This window comes from Pseudophryne corroboree, chromosome 3, assembly GCF_028390025.1.
Source record: "Pseudophryne corroboree isolate aPseCor3 chromosome 3, aPseCor3.hap2, whole genome shotgun sequence".
In the NCBI taxonomy this organism is placed as follows: domain Eukaryota; kingdom Metazoa; phylum Chordata; class Amphibia; order Anura; family Myobatrachidae; genus Pseudophryne; species Pseudophryne corroboree.
In genome coordinates this window covers 216,863,295-216,886,304 of record NC_086446.1, presented here as the reverse complement: position 1 = coordinate 216,886,304, position 23,010 = coordinate 216,863,295, and the positions used below count along the sequence as shown (strand labels likewise).

At 43.0% G+C, this 23,010-nt stretch overlaps 1 protein-coding gene across 2 annotated transcripts in view; it reads left to right on the top strand.

Moving 5' to 3' along the window:
• Positions 1 to 23,010, top strand: part of GRID1 (glutamate ionotropic receptor delta type subunit 1) — a 1,444,362-nt gene that overhangs the window by 1,344,581 nt on the left and 76,771 nt on the right. For both annotated transcript variants that reach the window (XM_063958815.1, XM_063958816.1), the window contains exon 13: positions 776 to 971. In XM_063958815.1, the coding sequence (XP_063814885.1) occupies positions 776 to 971 (196 nt within the window). The remainder of the gene's footprint in view (positions 1 to 775; positions 972 to 23,010) is intronic.

The following is a 23,010-nucleotide window of genomic DNA, read 5'->3' as shown; positions in this document are numbered from 1 at the left end:
AATGTTACATTTGCATGTACCTCTGTAAAATTTAAATATGGCTCAGAATTTGTTGTTTTTAAATTTAAGTTTGGGTTTTTTTGACTAAAAAAAATTAGGAAAGAGAAAAAAATATATTTCTTATATGCATTACTGCTGGATTTAGGAATATGATTCTGCTACGTGAAGTGGCTGCAAAAATATTTATATTACCATATTTTATTGCAGAAATATACTTTTTAAGTATGACTTCACATTTTAAAAATTGGTCCATCATGTACAGTGCATCCGGAAAGTTTTTTATTTTTAATAAATTTGCAAACAATTTAAAAAAAAACCTTTTATCACGTTGTCATTATGGGGTATTGTGTGTAGAATTTTGAGGGGAAAATTAATTTATTCCATTTTGGAATAAAGCTGTAACATAACAAAATGTGGAAATAGTGAAGCACTGTGAATACTTTCCGGATGCACTGCATAGTCAAAAGAGGCAGTCATTTTGTTGAATGAAAACATTTCCATGAAAATGCAGGCTATCAATTCCCTAAGAACATATTAACATTCTCATAAATGGTTGTTGAGCAAACACAATAGTTGCATTTTATGGTTTTAGGTTACAGATGATTGTTTCTTGGAGTTACAATTTAAACTATTGCTCTATTTGGCAGGATATAGCAATTACTTTTTTCTTAATTGTACCATTTATTACGTCACTACTTAATGTCATGACTTGTTCCACCATTGCTTGCAGGAAAAACCTAATCTTTTTGTCTCTTATTTGTGAAATTTGTTGTAGGACATTTCAAGACTTGGCCAAGCAAATGGATTTATCATATGGTACAGTTAAGGATTCAGCTGTATATGAATATTTTAAAGCAAAAGGAACAAACACCATGGAACAAGATAGCACATTTGCAGAGCTGTGGAGGACTATTAGCAAAAACAATGGTGCTGATAACAGTGTTTCCAGCCCTTCTGAAGGCATTAGGAAGGTATGCAAAATGTCTTCATTCATTGCTATGTTAACCATACTATAAATTAATACAGCTTATACACAGAGGGATACAACAGCTAGAACTATTGCTTAAAAACTGAATGAAAAAAGGTGAGTATGAAGAAAACAGAATATTTTTTAAACACATTTCTACCTTCACAGAACTGTAACTCGGTAATATACTAAATTACTAATACAGATAAAATAACAAAAAACCATGGGCTGGATGTAATGATGCCCAAGTTTGGTGCCATGTGGGATTCCGGCCGAACTCGGATGTTTTTTAAAAGAGGTAATCACTTGCTGTTAGGGTCTCCTGCCCTGTGCTGCCACGTCGTCATGGCAACCGGGAGACAAGTGCTAGTGGAGTAACCTGAGCGCAGCTGATACTCCGGTTCGGGTCTTTTGCTGTGCAGTGGTTATAGGCTCTGTGCACGGCAGGGGATCCGGTGCTGGTTTTTGTGCTCACAGTCTGTGAGGTCTGAGTGGGGCGTGGACAGCACCTGCTTTATAAGGCCTCTTTTCAGGGTAAGCAGATGCTGCTGAATCTTTGTTGGTTAGTCAGTTCATGAAAGTTAGCCAGTACTGTGTAGCTTTGTATTTGTTTGTTGCTTACTGCAAATAGGCCTGGGGATTTGGTATTACACTCTGCCAATCCAGACCTAGCAGTAAGACTGGAGTCAGTCGTTTAGCTTGCTGGGGTTCTGTTACTACTCTGTGAACTTAGCAAGTTTGCGGCTGTATTCTAAGACTTGCCTGTCTAATCCTGTCTCACTGTGCTAGGTGTCAGGGGTCAGTTTAGTGGCAGTAAGCTAAAACCTGTGCACTGCAAGTGAGAAATAGGATTGTGGAGACTCTCCTTGTGTCTATCATTCCATCTCTGACCAAGGAGTTTACTGCCACACCCGTTGGTAACCCTTTAGGGTTTTGCTGTTGCCCTTAGCAACAGCATTTCGGGTTCTCTATGTATTAAAACACAACATCTTGCTTTTTCCATCTGTGCAGTTCTAATACAAGGGAGATACCCAGTTCCTTAGCCTCTGGGCTTCTCTGTTCACTTTGTGTGTATTTTGTTACCCTATTACCTTCTGTGTACTTTATGTCATATTCCCCAGTTTGTCTGTGAGTCCATTTGTTTTGCATAACAGTTCAAACACCAGTACATTCCTGCAGACACTGGAGTGCATAACAGTTCTGACACCAGTACTTTCCTGCAGGCACTGGTGTGCATAACATATTCAGCAGCCCAATACTCCTGTTGAAATTTTGTGGGAATATGGAGCATACCCCTCAAAATACGTTGCAACAGGTGGTCGATCAGGTGCAGGTCCTGACTCGACAATTTAATGATTTGTCCATTAAAATGCACACCTCCCAGGCTGCTGGTGGAGCTCCCGCAGCAGCAGCACCTGCAGGGGTTAAGGAGCCGAAAGTAAATCTCCCGGATCGTTTTTCTGGAGATCGCTCGCAGTTCTTTTGTTTCAAGGAGAGCTGCAAGCTATACTTCCGGCTTAGGCCTCAGTCTTCTGGGTCGGAGATTCAGCGGGTGGGCATAGTGATTTCCTTGCTACAAGGAGACCCACAGGTCTGGGCATATGGGTTGCAGCCTGACTGTCCGTCGCTTAAAAGTGTTGATGCTTTTTTTACGGCACTGGGCATGTTGTATGATGACCCTGACAAGACGGCCTCAGCCGAGGCTCAGATTTCGATCCTTAAGCAAGGGCGAAGGCCAGTTGAGGTTTACTGTACGGAGTTTCGGAGGTTGGCCCATGATACCCAGTGGAATGACCCAGCCCTGAGACACCAGTACCGAAGAGGTCTTTCTAACCAGATAAAGGACCAACTGGTACAATATCCCTTGCCTGATAGCTTGGATCAGCTCATGCAGTTATCCATCCGGGTGGATAGACGGCTGAGAGAGCGTAGGCTTGAAAGGGAGACTGAGATTTCCTTCCTTCCCAAGGGAACCTCAGACTCTGAGGAATTTTCTGAGGAGCCTATGCAGATTGGGGCTACCCGCCTCTCCTCGCGTGAGAAGACGCGGAGGAGACAGCAGGGGTTGTGTTTGTACTGTGGGAATAAAGGTCATGTGGTAGTATCATGCCCAGAAAAGCCGGAAAACTGCAGGGCCTGAGGGTGATGGGAAATATCCTGTCAGGCCAGAAGTCAGAATTTCCCAAGAAGACTTTTATCATTCCGGTGACCTTGAAGATCCTCGGTCAAACTGTCAAGACTGAGGCCTTTGTGGACAGTGGGGCCGACGGGGTTTTTATGGACCGCCAATTCGCCCTGAAACACTCTGTTCCCTTAGTACCCTTGGCATCGGAAATTGAGATTTGTGGGTTAAACGGGGAACCATTATCCCAAGGTAAAATTACCTCTTGCACTAGCCAGATTTCTTTGTTTATTGGAGCCACACACTCTGAAAAATTGTCCTTTTATGTGACTGTCTGTACTTTTGCCCCATTGGTGTTGGGGTTACCCTGGTTAAGGGCCCACAATCCTCAATTTGACTGGGTCTCTGGGGAGATTCTTAGTTGGGGTACTGATTGTTTCAGGAGTTGCTTGAGCCTTCCAGTCAGGCTCTCGCAGCTAAGTTTGCCAGGATTGCCAGGGTGTTATGCAGATTTTGCGGACGTGTTCTCCAAAAAAGTTGCAGAGGTACTACCTCCCCATCGCCCCTATGACTGTGCCATTGATTTGTTGCCAAATGCTAAGCTTCCCAAGAGTAGGTTGTACTCCCTGTCACGTCCTGAGACTCAGGCTATGGCAGAGTACATTCAGGAGAACTTGGCTAAGGGATTTATCAGACCTTCACAGTCTCCAGTTGGGTCGGGGTTCTTCTTCGTGGGTAAAAAGGACGGTTCGTTGCGACCCTGCATCGACTTCAGGGAATTGAACCGTATCACGATTAAAAACTCATACCCACTGCCTCTCATTTCGGTCTTGTTTGACCAGCTTCGTACTGCCACCATTTTTTCTAAGATTGACCTACGCGGTGCGTACAATCTAATCCGAATAAGAGAGGGGGATGAATGGAAGACTGCCTTTAATACCCACTCAGGGCATTATGAATATTTGGTGATGCCTTTTGGGCTCTGTAATGCCCCGGCAGTCTTCCAGGATTTCATGAATGATGTGCTCAGGGAATATTTGGATAGATTCTTAGTTGTATACTTAGATGACATCCTAATCTTCTCCCATTCCCTGGAGGAACATCGGAAGCATGTACGCTTAGTCCTCCAGAAACTCAGAGACCACCGGCTTGGGGCGAAGCTGGAGAAGTGCGAATTTGAAGTTCAGCAAATCGCATTTCTAGGATATATTATCTCCCCAGAAGGTTTCCAAATGGAGGGTTCCAAGGTACAGGCAGTCCTGGATTGGGTGCAGCCCACTAGTTTGAAGGCGCTTCAGCGTTTCCTGGGCTTTGCGAATTTTTATAGACGATTTATCGCTGGATTTTCGTCTATAGTGGCGCCCTTGGTGGCACTCACTAAGAAAGGGGCGGATGTTGCTCACTGGTCTTGTGAGGCTAAAGCGGCTTTTGCCCGTCTCAAAAGGGCATTTGTTTCGGCCAAGGTGCTGCGACACCCAGATCCAGAGTGTCCTTTTGTGGTGGAGGTGGATGCCTCTGAGATGGGTATTGGGGCAGTGCTTTCTCAGATGGGAGTGTCTGATAATCGCCTTCATCCCTGTGCTTACTTTTCCCGTAAATTTTCGCCTGCCGAGATGAATTATGACGTGGGTAACCGGGAATTGTTGGCTATTAAGGATGCACTCGAGGAGTGGAGACACTGGCTTGAGGGGGCTAAGTTTGTGGTCTCAATTCTCACTGACCATAAGAATCTGGCATATTTAGAGTCAGCGAAGCGTCTCAATGCCAGGCAGGCACGATGGGCTTTGTTTTTTGCTCGCTTTAATTTTTTGATAACATATCGCCCTGGGTCAAAAAACATCAAGGCTGATGCGCTCTCGCGGAGTTTTGCTCCAATCCAGGAGACCACCGAGGAGCCGTTGCCCATTGTTTCCCCATCATGTATTAAAGTGGGCATTACCCAGGACCTCTTATCATTAGTCCTTAGAGCACAGGAGCAGGCTCCTCCAGACCTTCCGGTAGGTCTTTTGTTTGTGCCTCCTAGGTTAAGACAGCGAGTGTTCCTGGAATTCCATGCCAAGAAGTCGGCAGGTCACCCGGGTATTGTCAGAACTCGGGAGTTGCTATCTAGGGCGGTGTGGTGGCCCTCGGTGGCTAAGGATGTGGATCAGTGGGTTCGGGCATGTGACATCTGTGCCCGAAATAAGACTCCTAGAGGGGTTCCTGTTGGCCCATTACATCCACTCTCTATCCCATCTAAGCCATGGACCCACATTTCAATGGATTTTGTGGTGGACTTGCCCAAATCCTCGGGGATGACAGCCATCTGGGTTGTCGTTGACAGGTTTTCGAAGATGGCGCACTTCGTTCCACTGGTTGGGCTGCCATCAGCCAGACGCCTGTCTGAATTATTTATGCTGCATGTTGTGCGTCTCCACGGGTTGCCACTTGATGTGGTCTCTGACCGCGGATCCCAGTTTGTGGCCAAATTCTGGAGGGCATTTTGTTCCGATCTCCAGATTTCTGTCAGCTTGTCGTCAGGCTACCATCCGCAGTCTAATGGGCAGACTGAAAGGGTGAACCAGTCCTTGGAGCAGTTCCTCAGGTGTTATGTCTCCAAGTGTCAGACTGACTGGGTTGCTCATCTGTCCATGGCGGAGTTTGCCTATAACAACGCGGCTCACTCTGCTACAGGGATCTCTCCCTTCCTTTGTGTGTATGGGCATCATCCTAAGGCCAATTCTTTTGACCCCCTGGACTCCACGCCTGGTGGTTCCTCTGTGGTTTCGGTCCTTAGAGGTATTTGGTGGAAAGTGAAGAAAGCCCTTGTGTCTGTGTCATTAGTGACCAAAAGGGTTTTTGATAAGCGGAAAAGACCCTGCAGCTTCAAATTAGGAGACTTCGTCTGGTTGTCTACCAAGAATTTGAAGTTGAGACAGCCATCTCATAAGTTAGGGCCCCGGTTCATCGGCCCTTATAAGATCACCAGGGTTATCAATCCGGTGGCATTTCAGTTAGATCTGCCCCGTTCTTTGGGTATCAATAAAACATTTCATTGTTCCCTTTTAAAACGGGTGATTAGCAATCCTTCTTCCAGTGGAAGACCTTCCCCTCTTCTGATACGTGGCCAGAGGGAGTTTGTTGTTGAAAGGATTCTTGACTCCAAGGTGGTTCGGGGTCGGCTGTCATTTTTGGTGCACTGGAAGGGGTATTGCCCGGAGGAGCGGTCGTGGGTGCGCAGTTGTGATCTTCATGCCCCCAGACTGATACGCTCTTTCTTCTCGCAGTTCCCCGATAAACCCGGTGGTAGGGGTTCTTTGACCCCTCGTCAGAGGGGGGGTACTGTTAGGGTCTCCTGCCCTGTGCTGCCATGTCGTCATGGCAACCGGGAGACAAGTGCTAGTGGAGTAACCTGAGCGCAGCTGATACTCCGGTTCGGGTCTTTTGCTGTGCAGTGGTTATAGGCTCTGTGCACGGCAGGGGATCCGGTGCTGGTTTTTGTGCTCACAGTCTGTGAGGTCTGAGTGGGGCGTGGACAGCACCTGCTTTATAAGGCCTCTTTTCAGGGTAAGCAGATGCTGCTGAATCTTTGTTGGTTAGTCAGTTCATGAAAGTTAGCCAGTACTGTGTAGCTTTGTATTTGTTTGTTGCTTACTGCAAATAGGCCTGGGGATTTGGTATTACACTCTGCCAATCCAGACCTAGCAGTAAGACTGGAGTCAGTCGTTTAGCTTGCTGGGGTTCTGTTACTACTCTGTGAACTTAGCAAGTTTGCGGCTGTATTCTAAGACTTGCCTGTCTAATCCTGTCTCACTGTGCTAGGTGTCAGGGGTCAGTTTAGTGGCAGTAAGCTAAAACCTGTGCACTGCAAGTGAGAAATAGGATTGTGGAGACTCTCCTTGTGTCTATCATTCCATCTCTGACCAAGGAGTTTACTGCCACACCCGTTGGTAACCCTTTAGGGTTTTGCTGTTGCCCTTAGCAACAGCATTTCGGGTTCTCTATGTATTAAAACACAACATCTTGCTTTTTCCATCTGTGCAGTTCTAATACAAGGGAGATACCCAGTTCCTTAGCCTCTGGGCTTCTCTGTTCACTTTGTGTGTATTTTGTTACCCTATTACCTTCTGTGTACTTTATGTCATATTCCCCAGTTTGTCTGTGAGTCCATTTGTTTTGCATAACAGTTCAAACACCAGTACATTCCTGCAGACACTGGAGTGCATAACAGTTCTGACACCAGTACTTTCCTGCAGGCACTGGTGTGCATAACACTTGCAAGGCATGGTTTTGCCTGCTAAGTGATTGCCTCTTTAAAAAAAAATCTGAGATCGGTTGGCATCTTGCATGGGTATCATTACTTCCAATATAGGACTTCAAGAGGCAGTTTGTAGCATTTAGGTGCACGTGGCATTTAATCAATACAAAACAAACTTGGGCATGCATGGTCAGAGCTTTGTAAAAAGTTAATCAAAACAAAACTTACTGATCTGTCTAAAATTATAAAATTTCCCAAAATACAGTAATAGCACACTCTCATTCTTAACTACCCAGTAAATACCATCAGTAAGGTATAGTTCTAGTGTTGGCAATATGAGGGCGTCTTCAATTACTATTTAACATACTGTACAGCATCTCAGAATACAATCACACAATATCTCAAAATACAATCACAACTTTGTATAATCTGTTAACCAAACCATTTCCTGTCTTAAATATAATGTTAGAAAAGAAGGTGGCTATTGATCCTGCACCTGACAAAAATACAATATTGATAATGGTTTCATATACAGATGACTAACATGTGTATTTATGTATGGGTAATTCCCCATTCCAATGTTATATGCTTTTGTTGGTGGTGCTCCCCAAGGTTTCAAAAAGTACTGAATAAACAGGAAATCCTTCTGCTCGCAAAGGGATTTTAGGCCATCATGCAATTAGCATGTTGAGGCTATCCTATTTTCCCCTGGTGGCGACTCATAAAGGAAGTATGCTCTGCCTGCTTCAGGCATACAAAACCAAATCCCTGCTAAGTCATCTTAAAATCTGTGATAACTGTCAAGGAACCACTTAGGTCCTTAAATTTTTGTAGAACCAATGCATTTCCATGTGGTACAGGGTAATTTACCGCATGGTAAAAATGAGATTTAATTGGATTGTCTGTTATGGTAAATACTCATTTTTGCCATGCTGTAAATTACTGCTGGTAATAGAATACCCCCCTAATTTGTTTAAACAAATAAAGAATGTTAGTAAATTGAGTATATAAAAACAGAAAATCACAATGCTTATATACAGTAATATGATCAAAATGACATACAGCAATACTTATACTAAACAGTTTCTTAAAATAAGCAGGAATGGCAACAATAAACTCACATAGTTGTTGCTATGGGTACAGCTAGAATGAAAACAGCTTCTCAGGACAGGTCTGATTACAAAAACTCACCATTATTTAAAAACAAATTTTTAAATTCACTTCTTTCCCAAAAAGCCCCCTTCACTGTGAGATCACTGAAAGAAGAGTGTGGCATAATAATCTGTTGTATGACATTATTATTGCCTTGTGTGCAAAAATAAGAATTTACTCACCGGTAATTCTATTTCTCGTAGTCCGCAGTGGATGCTGGGGACTCCGTAAGGACCATGGGGAATAGACGGGCTCTGCAGGAGACTGGGCACTCTAAAGAAAGATTCAGTACTATCTGGTGTGCACTGGCTCCTCCCTCTATGCCCCTCATCCAGACCTCGGTTAAGGAAACTGTGCCCGGAAGAGCTGACATTACAAGGAAAGGATTTTGGAATCCAGGGTAAGACTCATACCAGCCACACCAATCACACTGTACAACTTGTGATAAACTTACCCAGTTAACAGTATGAACAACAACTGAGCATCACTCAACCGATGCTACATAACCATAACCCTTTGTTAAGCAATAACTATATACACGTATTGCAGAAAGTCCGCACTTGGGACGGGACGCCCAGCATCCACTACGGACTACGAGAAATAGAATTACCGGTGAGTAAATTCTTATTTTCTCTAACGTCCTAGTGGATGCTGGGGACTCCGTAAGGACCATGGGGATTATACCAAAGCTCCCAAACGGGCGGGAGAGTGCGGATGACTCTGCAGCACCGAATGGGCAAACACAAGGTCCTCCTCAGCCAGGGTATCAAACCTGTAGAATTTTGCAAAAGTGTTTGAACCCGACCAAGTAGCAGCTCGGCAAAGCTGTAATGCCGAGACCCCTCGGGCAGCGGCCCAAGTAGAGCCCACTTTCCTTGTGGAATGGGCTTTCACTGATTTCGGCTGCGGCAATCCCGCCGCAGAATGAGCCTGCTGAATCGTGTTACAGATCCAGCGAGCAATAGTTTGCTTTGAAGCAGGAGCACCCAGCTTGTTGGATGCATACAGGATAAACAGCGAGTCAGTCTTCCTGACTCCAGCCGTTCTGGTTACATAAATCTTCAAAGCCCGGACTACGTCCAGCAACTTGGAGTCCTCCAAGTCACGAGTAGCCGCAGGCACCACAATAGGTTGGTTCAAATGAAAAGATGACACCACCTTTGGCAGAAACTGCGGACGAGTCCGCAATTCTGCCCTGTCCATATGGAAAACCAAATAGGGGCTTTTACATGACAAAGCCGCCAATTCTGACACACTCCTAGCTGAAGCTAAAGCCAACAGCATGACCACTTTCCACGTGAGATACTTTAGTTCCACGGTCTTAAGTGGCTCAAACCAGTGGGATTTCAGGAAATCCAACACCACGTTAAGATCCCAAGGTGCCACTGGTGGCACAAAAGGGGCTGAATATGCAGCACTCCCTTAACAAACGTCTGAACCTCAGGCAGTGAAGCCAGTTCTTTTTAAAAGAAGATGGATAGGGCCGAAATCTGGACCTTTATGGACCCTAATTTTAGGCCCATAGTCACACCTGACTGTAGGAAGTGCAGGAATCGACCCAGCTGGAATTCCTCTGTAGGGGCCTTCCTGGCCTCACACCAAGCAACATATTTTCACCATATACGGTGATAATGCTTTGCTGTCACGTCCTTCCTAGCCTTTATCAGCGTAGGAATAACTTCATCCGGAATTCCCTTTTCTGCTAGGATTCGGCATTCAACCGCCATGCCGTCAAACGCAGCCGCGGTAAGTCTTGGAACAGACAGGGCCCCTGTTGCAACAGGTCCTGTCTGAGAGGCAGAGGCCATGGTTCCTCTGTGAGCATTTCTTGCAGTTCCGGGTACCAAGTCCTTCTTGGCCAGTCCGGAACAATGAGTATTGTTTTCACTCTTCTTTTCCTTACGATTCTCAGTACCTTGGGTATGAGAGGAAGAGGAGGAAACACATAGACCGACTGGAACACTCACGGTGTTACCAGTGCGTCCACAGCTATCTCCTGAGGGTCCCTTGACCTGGCGCAATACCATTTTAGCTTTTTGTTGAGGCGGGACGCCATCATGTCCACCTGTGGCAGTTCCCACCGACTTGCAATCTGCGTGAAGACTTCTTGATGAAGTCCCCACTCTCCTGGGTGGAGGCCGTGCCTGCTGAGGAAGTCCACCTCCCAGTTGTCCACTCCCAGAATGAACACTGCTGACAGTGCTTGCACGTGATTCTCCGCCCAACGAAGAATCCTGGTGGCTTCCGCCATCGCCACTCTGCTTCTTGTGCCGCCCTGGCGGTTTACATGAGCCACTGCGGTGATGTTGTCTGACTGAATCAGCACCGGTTGGTTGCGAAGCAGAGGCTCCGCTTGACTCAGGGCGTTGTATATGGCCCTTAGTTCCAGGATATTTATGTGCAGACAAGCCTCCTGACTTGACCACAACCCTTGGAAGTTTCTTCCCTGAGTGACTGCCCCCCATCCTCGGAGGCTCGCATCCGTGGCCCCTGGACCCAGTCCTGTATGCCGAACCTGCGGCCCTCGAGAAGGTGAGCACTCTGCAGCCACCACAGAAGAGACACCCTGGCCCTGGGGGACAGGGTGATCAGCCGATGCATCTGAAGATGCGATCCGGACCACTTGTCCAACAGATCCCACTGAAAGATCCTCGCATGGAACCTGCCGAAGGGAATGGCCTCGTATGATGCCACCATCTTTCCCAGGACTCGCGTGCAGTGATGCACCGACACCTGTTTCGGTTTTCAGAGGTCTCTGACTAGAGTCACGAGCTCCTGAGCCTTGTCCGCCGGGAGAAACACCTTCTTCTGGTCTGTGTCCAGAATCATGCCCAGAAAGGGCAGACGCGTCGTAGGAATCAGCTGCGATTTTGGGATATTCAGAATCCAGCCATGCTGTTGCAACACTTCCTGAGAGTGTGCTACGCTGATCAGCAACTGCTCTCTGGACCTCGCCTTTATGAGGAGATCGTCCAAGTATGTCATAATTGTGACTCCTTGCTTTCTCAGGAGCACCATCATTTCCGCCATTACCTTGGTAAATATTCTCGGTGCCGTGGAGAGCCCAAACGGCAACGTCTGGAATTGGTAATGACAGTCCTGTACCACAAATCTGATGTACTCCTGATGAGGTGGATAAATGGGGACATGCAAGTAAACATCCTTGATGTCCAGAGACACCATAAAATCCCCCTCTTCCAGGCTTGCAATGACTGCTCTGAGCGATTCCATTTTGAACTTGAATTTCTTCAGATAAATGTTCAGGGATTTTAAATTCAAGATGGGTCTGACCGAACCGTCCGGTTTCGGTACAACAAACATAGTGGAATAGTAACCCCTTCCCTGTTCAAGGAGAGGAACCTTTACAACCACCTGCTGGAGGTATAACTTGTGAATTGCTGCCAGCACTACCTCCCTTTCCATGGGGGAAGCTGGCAAGGCCGATTTTAGGTAACGGTGAGGGGGCGTCACCTCGAATTCCAGTTTGTATCCCTGAGACACAACTTGTATAGCCCAAGGATCCACCCGTGAGCGAACCCACTGGTGGCTGAAATGTCGGAGATGCGCCCCCACGGCTCCTGGCTCCGCCCTTGATATGTGCCAGGGTCATTAGAACAGAGTCCCCGTCCAGGGTATCTAACTCCTCAGACAGAGTATCCGTCCATGCTGCTATCGCACTACACATCCAGGCCGAAGCAATTGCTGGCCTCAGCAGCGTACCAGAATGTGTGTAAACAGACTTCAGGATAGCTTCCTGCTTTCTATCTGCAGGATCCTTTAGGGCGGCCGTATCCTGAGATGGCAGGGCCACCTTCTTAAATAAGCGTGTCAACGCCTTGTCTACCCTGGGGGAGGATTCCCAGCGTAACCTGTCCGTTGGCGGGAAAAGATACGCCATCAGCAATCTCTTGGAAATTACTACCTTCCTATAAGGGGAATCCCACGCTTTTTCACATAATTCATTCAATTCATGTGACGGGGGAAAAGCCACTTCTTGCTTTTTCTCCCCATACATATAAATCCTCTTGTCAGGGACAGGATTTTCCTCAGAAATGTGTAACACATCCTTCATTGCCACAATCATGTAGCGGATGGCTTTAGTCATTTTAGGCTGCAACTTTGCATCATCGTCATCGACACTGGAATCAGATTCCGTGTCGACGTCTGTGTCAACTAACTGGGATATTGGGCGCTTTTGAGACCCTGACGGCCTCTGCGCTGTGGGAGCAGGCATGGGTTGAGACCCCGACTGTCCCAAGGCTACAGCTTTATCCAATCTGTTATGTAAGGAGCTTACATTATCATTTAACACCTTCCACATATCCATCCAATCAGGTGTCGGCCCCGTCGAGGGCGACACCACATCTATTTGCACTTGTTCTGCCTCCACGTATCCTTCCTCATCAAACATGTCGACACAGGCGTACCGACACACCGCACACATACAGGGATGGCTTTAGTCATTTTAGGCTGCAACTTTGCATCATCGTCATCGACACTGGAATCAGATTCCGTGTCGACGTCTGTGTCAACTAACTGGGATATTGGGCGCTTTTGAGACCCTGACGGCCTCTGCGCTGTGGGAGCAGGCATGGGTTGAGACCCCGACTGTCCCAAGGCTACAGCTTTATCCAATCTGTTATGTAAGGAGCTTACATTATCATTTAACACCTTCCACATATCCATCCAATCAGGTGTCGGCCCCGTCGAGGGCGACACCACATCTATTTGCACTTGTTCTGCCTCCACGTATCCTTCCTCATCAAACATGTCGACACAGGCGTACCGACACACCGCACACATACAGGGAACGCTCTGACTGAGGACAGGACCCCACAAAGGCTTTTGGGGAGACAGAGAGAGAGTATGCCAGCACACACCCCAGCGCTATATAACCCAGGGATTACACTGTACCTTAGTGTTTACCCAGTAGCTGCTGTTTTTATATATATATATATCTCTGCGCCTAAATTTATGTGCACCCCCTCTCTTTTTTACCCTCTATTGCACCTGTATACTGCAGGGGAGAGCTTGGGGAGCGTCCTTCCAGCGGAGCTGTGAAGAGAAAATGGCGCTGGTGTGCTGAGGAAGAAGGCCCCGCCCCCTCAGCGGCGGGCTTCTGTCCCGCTTCTCATGTGTAAAAATGGTGGGGGCTCGCACATATATACAGTGCCTGACTGTATATATGTATACTTTTGCCATCAGGTATCTTAATTGCTGCCCAGGGCGCCCCCCCCTGCGCCCTGCACCCTACAGTGACCGGAGTGTGTGGGTGTGCTGCGGGAGCAATGGCGCACAGCTGCAGTGCTGTGCGCTACCTTAAGTGAAGACAGGAGTCTTCTGCCGCTGATTTCGATGTCTTCTTGCTTCTGCTGCTTCTGTACTTCTGACTCTGCGAGGGGGATGGCGGCGTGGCTCCTGGAACGGACGATCAAGGTTAGGTACCTGTGTTCGATCCCTCTGGAGCTAATGGTGTACAGTAGCCTAAGAAGCGCAACTTAGCTGCAGTGAGTAGGTTTGCTTCTCTCCCCTCAGTCCCACGTAGCAGAGAGTCTGTTGCCAGCAGAAGCTCTCTGAAAATAAAAAACCTGACAAAATACTTTCTTTTCTAGCAAGCTCAGGAGAGCCCACTAGGAGCACCCAGCTCTGGCCGGGCACAGATTCTAACTGAGGTCTGGAGGAGGGGCATAGAGGGAGGAGCCAGTGCACACCAGATAGTACTGAATCTTTCTTTAGAGTGCCCAGTCTCCTGCGGAGCCCGTCTATTCCCCATGGTCCTTACGGAGTCCCCAGCATCTACTAGGACGTTAGAGAAACTACAGTACTTTTGGTCAGAAAGTCTCAATAGAATTTTTGTTTGAGAACATCATATAGATAAAATTTTATATCTAGTACACAGAATATGTCTATGCACATTTGCTTTGAAACATATTTAGGAAATATGTATTCCTTAGACATTTAATTCCTCCTTTTTTCTATCACGCTGTTATTTTAAATTAAACATTTTATATGGGTGCAGTCTACCTCATATACTCATACCTCCCAACATGACGCTCTCCAGGAGGGACAAAATGTTCTGCTTCTGGACTTTTCTCCTAATTTATGATTGCCGGTACCTGTTTTGAACAAGTTAATGGATAAGAAAGGTGTTTCAGCACAGGTGATTGCATTCATAACTTAAGAGGGAAGTCCAGGAGCAGAGCATTCTGTACTTCCTGGAGAGGTTCATGTTAGGAGGTATGTATACTGCAGTATTATTTATTTATTACCAGTTATATATATAGTGCACACATATTCCGCAGAGCTTTACAGAGAATATTTGCTCATTCACATCAGTCTCTGCCCCAGTGGAGCCCAATATATGAATTATAAAAACATGTTTCTGTTGTATGTGCCTTACAGAACATATATTTGAATTCCTGTTTTCATATGTAGCAAAAGGAATTTTGACAATTTTGAAAGCATAGGTGGCTAAGCTATAAACCATAGTTGATTGTGCCTTAGCACGTCTGCATAAACCATTCAAGCTTAATGTCAAGAGTTATAGTAGTACTCTCAAGATTTGTTAGCCTCTGTTTTTTTTTCACAGTGCAGCCACATGTTGAAAAAACCTGTACATTTATAGTTGATCATTTATATATTATTGGCAAAGGGCAGTATAACTTACAATGCTCCATGGGGATGTCTTATTTTGGATTAAATACATCTTTAAAATACATTGTTACCAAGCATAAATTCTCCACCTGCATATGTACATTATCAGTCTGTACCCACACATTAAAAGCTTTAAAATGAATGTAACTGAAAATACACGCATGGAAATGTTAGTGTGCAAATGTTTATTTGCATGTAGATACACAAAATAAGGTTTGCATTCAACTGTAAATCATTCCTACAACATCAACAGAGTATGTTATTGACAGATAATGTGTAATAGTAGAATGCATAGTAATTTCATGGTAGTATTTTATACAAATAGCTGTATCGGGTAGACCTAGGTATTTTGTGCAGTGCTAAAGATACATTTTGTTGTGGTCTTTCTTATGTTTACATAGGGATTATTTCACTTTCCATGATTTAATGATTAAAAAAATATATGTATATTATGTTAGAAAAACATGATGATTAATATGTGATTTTATGCTTTGTAATTCGAATAAGAAAATGAAATATGTACTGTATAGTATGTCACATTTTGTTAGTAGAGGCTTTTATTTCAACTGTTATGTGGTCTGAGACCAAAACCATTTCTGTGAAGTACTTGTAGTTTTATTGAAGCCCTTGGTGTGCTATTGTTTTAATTGCTCTGTGGCTATGGAGAAGGGAAGTAGTGTTTCCTGTCTCTTATTTCAAGATGCTAGGAACATTTTACAGAAGGCAAGAAAAGGAGACTAGAAATTGTAGGTATGGATGAATGTTTTTTCTTTAAGTATAAAGTATCTGCTCAATGAGTAAGTTTGGTAAGGAAAGTGGTTAGTGGGCACAGGTGAATTTACGATTTAAATAAATAAGCATCTTTTATTTAGAATGTAATCTTCTCAAAGCTTTCATTTTGTTCTGATGGAATTATTACAATTATCTTGTCTCGATATGTCTATAGATAAAAGGCTGCCGTTTGCTAAACATAGACTTTAATAGAACATACTGACATGAGAACGTGCTTTCTGGCAGAACATTTCAAGGTTGGCTTTTTAAAAAGTGCACAGAGAATTATTCAACTTAAAAGCCAAAGATTATCAGTCATAATGATACTTGTAATGTAAGGGCAGACAGCTTCAGAATGTTTGTGGGTGACATCTTTACAATGTAAGACAAGAAGTGACAGATCCCATTCATCTTCATCATTAGAGCTGGAGATTCACTCTATAACACTGGATAAGCAGATGGCGACTGTTCAGGAAACAAATATTGCATTTTATTGGAACTTTGATTAAGACACACTGTTTTAATTCTTTCTCTAAATGTATTGTGGATTTAAAACAGTATGAGGAAAATGCAAAAAAAAGTTAGTAATTGTTATTGCTAAAGTGTTTTTTTGCAGCTGTTATGAGAATTGCATTGATTCTTCCTTCTGTGTAGGCATTTATCAATGATATGTAGCATCAATAATTTGCTGGGAATATCTAACATGTAATATGGAGTTTTCTAATAGAAAGAAATGATTGACTTTGGATTGATTACATTATTATTAAACCCTAAGTCTAGTCTAGTGCTATAGGAAATGCAAACACAGTATTACAATCTCGGTACCTGGTCTGAATAGAAAGTTCAGTGCTAAGGAATATTATTAAAGCACAAATTGTTATTTATATTTTACATAAACTGATTTTATTTTTTATTATTATTATTATTATATACAAGTTCTTGTAAATAACAATTTTATTAACAAGTTTTGCTATGTTAATTAACATTTTTTTAAGGAAAAATAGACCCTTTAAATTATTATGAGTATTAGAAGTCACTTTAAATTTCTGTGGCCTACATAAGAGCACGTAGCCTGCAGGCTATTTATTGGTCTCCCAACTCCTCAATGACATCAAAAGCCTTATAGTTTGCATTTTTTCATATGTATTTATTTAATTGCCATCTGTTAGATAAATAAAAATGTTATAGTTGTTTCTATTTTAAACGCTTAACACATTATCATTCAAATCCAACAATGAATGATATATCTGAACGATTATCGTTCTGTGTATGTACATGAACAATAAACATACAACATTTTAAAATGGTCAGGATGATCTGATTATCAAACATGTTTGGTTTTCCCAACTGTTATGCTGCTGATTCCAAGCAGTGAACTCTACATCAATCCCACACATTGTACAGTGGGCCTAATTCATGTTTGTTAGTAAATTTAAAAAAAGCAACTGGCAAAACCATGTTACACTGCAGGTGGAGCAGAATTATTGTAATGTGCAGAGAGAGTTAGATTTGGGTGGGGTGTGTTCAAACTGAAATCTAAATTGCATCGTAAAAATAAAGTTGTCTATCATTTGTGGGCTATGTGCAAATATAAATTCCAGACACAAAGTTACTTGCTTTTTTTGATTTACGAACAGTACAAACATGAATCAGACCTTTAGTTCCTTTAATGCCTGGTTGGATCATCCTCAAAATCTTACTGTCTATGGTCAGCATTACAATAATATGCTGGTGATTTCTGTTGACATGTATCAATGTTCTGGTCTCTCTCCTCTCATCTTATCATAGAAATTGGACTTTATTTAATTTTTCTTTTTGCAAAATGGCTAAACCTTTCAGCTATGTCGCTGATAGACTGTTTTTTTCCACCCATAAGGTAGCTGAAAAATAAATTGAAATGTTTGAAGGATTTAAGCTAGTAAAAACTATCCATATGTATAAGCCATGATTTAAGTTATACAATACACAAATCTAGACCTATTTATTTAACTACTTTATTAGTGCTAAATATGATGATCAGCTAATAGTGTCCATAATGTACTTCGCTTTGTACAAATGACATTTCATTTAGCTGTTACTCTACAATACTTTTTAGTACTTGTTTAATGCCACCTACCTATTCAATTCTATATGAGTCATCCACGGGAAACAAGACATTGGGGAATATGAATACAAAGTAAAGGGGACCTTTGAGCTTTTGAAATGAGATATATTTCTCATATGTCAACATTTGGATTTCTGCACATTTATTTCTTTAAAAAAATGAGGATAGAGTGCGTATTTGTATGTGATATTTTCTTTTTTTTCTTAAAACTAATATTCAAAAATAAATTAATTCTTTTAGATTTTAATGTACCATTGATGTTTTACAAATAGTGGTGTATAGATATATTGTTCCAAGAAAAAACATAAAAGCAATTGTTATAGCTAAACGTTTTACAATCGAATTGTCCCATATTAATGTCCCATCTCCAGTACATTATTTATAAGTTTACATGTATAATGTATAAATAAAACTCTTTTTGAAATACCATAGCATTTAACTTTACTAAAGACCCCAGATATCATAATTGTTTACCTAAATAGCTTGGAATTAACTCATTAATTTCAGTGTTTTCTGTACTGCTATTTAGGCCTCTCATAAAAGGTATATAAACTTTGCATATTACTTGCAAACCATATTCTTGCCATAGATGTTATGTATTTTAAGAGGTTTTTTTGTAAAATTTAATGTTTAAATTAAGTTCAGTATTTGTCAGCATCCCTCCATATTCCTTTGAATGTGTCTCAGCCCCCCTTTTTACCAACTCCTTTTTGTCTTCAACTGCCATCAGAGGCTAGTTTCCCCTCCTATTTTCTTCATAGAAACCAGCCCCCTGTTCCGTCTTTTGGGGAATTATGCCTTGGTTCAGGGTTGTTGTTTTTTACAGCAATAGCAAGGATTCATCCAGATCAGAGGTTATACCCAGGTTTTTTTTTTCAAACTACTAAAGAGTTATATAGTTGGTAAAAATAAGTAGGCCTAATGTAAGGACAAGTTTAACCTTCATGTTAATCAAAGGGTTGGGAGATGAGATGGTATAGTGTGTTGTTTGGTGCTATGCACTGAAATATGTGAAACATTTGGAAAGGGAAGTATATAAGTATTTTTTATATTTCAGAGGTTACTAACAAAGAGTTGGATGAGGCAAAGTATAAGCGTGTGAGTGAGGATTCTTACAAGATGAATTTTCATTAATTTTTGAGGTATATACTGTATGTATGCATAGCCTGCCAGCTAACAACAAAGTCTTGTGACTATGATAATGTTATTAAATACATTCATTTGATCAGCATATGTCCATAAATTATATGATGATGAAACAAGATGTTTTGGACTGTTTTAGTTGTAACAACAAAGATTTGTTGGTCCTGAAGCCATAGTCAAGGGATTATTTTGTGCAGGAGAGGCCTATCAAGCAAAGTGAAGCAAAAGATAGATACTTCGTATTCAATAATAGAAAATACAATATTTGATCCCATTGCAATTTTTTTGGCATCAGCATACAATGCAGGAGAGGGCACACATTAAAACTTTGCACCAGAGGTATTGGAGCTGAATCAGGGGTCATAGGAGCATCAGGTGGTGGTGCTAAGTAAAGTAGAATCTGCAATTAGTTTAACTGCAATTGGTAAATGGTTAGGGTGCAGCCTAATAGGTTTAATTCTGAGTTTTTGCTACAGGGGTTTAGGTTTTTTGATTACTAGATAGGATTTTAGTTTGGGCTGCACTCATTCTAAAATAAATTTTAATCAGGGCTTTTCAATTCTTTAAAACAATGGAGTAAAAGTGGAAAAGAGTAAGGAGGCAGGCTTAAAAGTTTAGCCATAAAACTAGTACTGCTGGTGCATCACCTGACAATCAATGTGAGTGGTTACTTCCAGCCTGAGCGCCTCCACCATAGCTCTTGATAGTGTTCCTGGAGGGCTTATCTGTCACCCCGCTACATTATGAGGGATGATCCGAGTTGCCAACACTTTGTGTGCTACTTTATTGGAGCCCAGGTGTTTTGTGGGCTGCATCACAGATCCAGTCATATGGTAGGCCTGAGGCCGCAGCCTAAATTTGAGCTCTTCCAGTCTATCCTGATCGTTGCCACCAGGGATCCCTGGCCTTCTCCGATCACACTGCCTCTCAGCTCCCCTCTGTTTATCTGCTGAGGCTCCCCCACTGTCGAGGTCTACAGCAATTCAGTGCTAGACCTCCTGGACACATCCAGTGTGTCTGCATCCCAACGGAGCTCTGACTCTGCACAATCAATGGGGGGCTACCGATGGTTATGACACTGCAGTCCTGTGGCTGCTTCTGGCTTCCCTGCAGGTTGGATTGTTGTGTACATGTCCTCATACTGGGCTGCTGCTGCAGATCTCCAATTATCCTCCTGCTTTTTCCTCTGTGTGCTGGTAGCTTGGATCCGACCCTTTGCTTCAAGTACCTTCAATGCTGCATCTATAGCTTTATGTCTTAACTTGCTGTTTTTTAAGGATTTCAAGACCGGTCCTGGATCCTTGTCACACTGATTGAAGTGGATGGGAATCCTCTGAGATGGCATTGTTTTTTCCTTAAGGTATGCTATCGTAACTCAAGATGCTGATGTGAACTAGTATCCTCATAACTCACCACTCATGTTCTATATACTGTACATAGCTACAAGTTAATTTTTCTAACCAGCATGGTCCCTTATCTCCACAGAGAATGTTTGATCACAGTGTGATAGAATGTTTGTTTTCTTGTTTTGTGCCTGTTCTACTATGCATCCTTAAAGATCCAAGGATTTGCGCCCTTCTCCAGTGACTTTTTCTAGCCAGAAAGTGGCCTCTACTTCTCATCCCTCTCATTCAGCATCTATATCTGCTGCTGTGAGTAGCCCTGGTCTAAGTGGAACCTGTTGAAAGAATTTGGTGTGGATCCTATTTCCAATGCTACTGTCACAGTCAAAACCCTGTGTTAAGTTGTAGCAGCCTTCAAAACAGATCTCACCCAAGACCTTACTGTGGCCATACATGTGGTTAACCGCATTGATCACCTGGAATGCAAGATGGATGAATTGGTGGTTTCCTATAACAATCTTATCTCTACTCATCTCTGATCTCTAATCATCAACAATCTGAGCTGGAGGTGTTTAAGGACAAAATAGTTGACCTGGAGGATCGTTCACAGAGAAACAACATTAAAAATTGGGGTATTCCTGATTCTGTCTCTAATTCGAGAACTATCAGACTATGGTTTGTCTCTGTTCCGTAAGATGCTTCCTGGTGTGGATAATAAAGATCTCCTCATCAATCATATCCACAACCTCCCTAGGCCTCGATTGGTTTCCACCTTTATTCCTAGAGATACACTCCTCTGTGTTTATTTCTTCACAATTAAAGAGTGCATTCTTCAAGCCACTAGATCTGCTGGGGAATCTGATGTCCTTGGCATCCTCCAACCCTTCCCAGATTTTGCTGCGCTGACCATTTTTGAATGGAGATTGCTGGCTCCCATTACGACTGCACTTTGCATGCATGACATGCAATATCCATTTAGAATTGTGGGTGTGATTGATCATTACTCACAAAGGTTCTTCATATGTTGTTTCCACTTTGGATGCCGGAATCAGGTTGTTGTCTGAATAGGAAACTCCTGTTAAACTGACAGCATCTACCCATAAGCATCCTTACCTTCAATCTGAGTGGTCTACAACCTCACTGTTCCCCCATTTCTATTCTGGATTTTGCTTTTCTGAAACCCTCAGAACTCTGTACATCCTCTAGGGCAGGAATTCCCAACCACGGTCCTCAAGGCACACCAACAGTGCAGGTTTTAGTGATATCCAGGCTGTAGCACAGATGGTTAAATCAAAATAACTGAGCTACTAATTAAGTCACCTGTACTGAAGCCTGGATATCACTAAAACATGCACTGTTAGTGTGCCTTGAGGACCGTGGTTGGGAATGCCTGCTCTAGGGTATGCCCTCGACTATATAATTGGCTTTCACTGGGATGCATGAGGGCAGACATTGTAGGTTTATAGTTGACTCACTCCTCTTCTCTGGGCCCATCAGTTTTGAGAGATCAAAGGTATCCTTTGGGCTATTTTGCGAATAGCCTCTTTAAGCATAATGGTGTAGCTATTCTGTTTTGCAATTCTGTTTATTTTATATCATACAATAACTAGCTGATAAAAGTGTCTGATACATTATTCTAAATGGTCTCATGGAGGATAAGCTGATCACCCTTGTCTCCATCTGTGTCCCTAATTCTAATCAGGTCTCCTTTTCTAGGAAGGTGTGTCTAGCTATACAAAAGGTTTGTCAAAGCTCCCTTTTTGTTTTGAGTGATTTTAGTTTAGTTTTTTACCCTATACTAGAAAAATCTTATCAACCTAATTCTGCTACTGTACCTCTAGGTCTCATACTGGTCCATCCACTGTGTTTTGGAGTCTTCTGGTAGAATTTGATCTATACGATATATGGTGAGTGCAGAATCCAGCTGGGCGGGATTATACATGCTATATTCTGGTTTATAATTCCTACTCATGTATAGATCATATCCTGTATAATAAATAGACATTACAACATTCTGGGTCAATAGATATATTGCCTGTCTCATGGTCTGACCATGCTCCATTACTGTGGTCTTGAGATGTTTCTTGTTATTCTATACCCCCTCACCCATGGTGTTTGTTTTCTCACCTCCTCCTAGATCCAGATTCAAAGCAATCTATGATGGATAGCATCTTAACATATATGGCCACTGATTCTACCTCTGATACATCTATCTTGACTTTATGGTGAACTTTGAATGCCTTAATTTGCAGATTTGTTATTCAGGCTGGTGCTAGGCTTAAACGGCAAGCCATGCATCAGCAATTGAACTTGGAATTAAGGATTAGGGATACACTTCACCTTTCTAAGGCTTTGTGAAAGGAACTGTCCTCCATTAGAAGTCATTTTCAGAAGATTCTTATGGCTCGTACTCAATCCCGCCCTTAATAGATTGTGTCAGACATTTTTTTAAGAGGCTATAGACCTGGAAAGATGTTGGCCCGTAAATTGCATGTGCAACAGGCTAGGAATACTGTA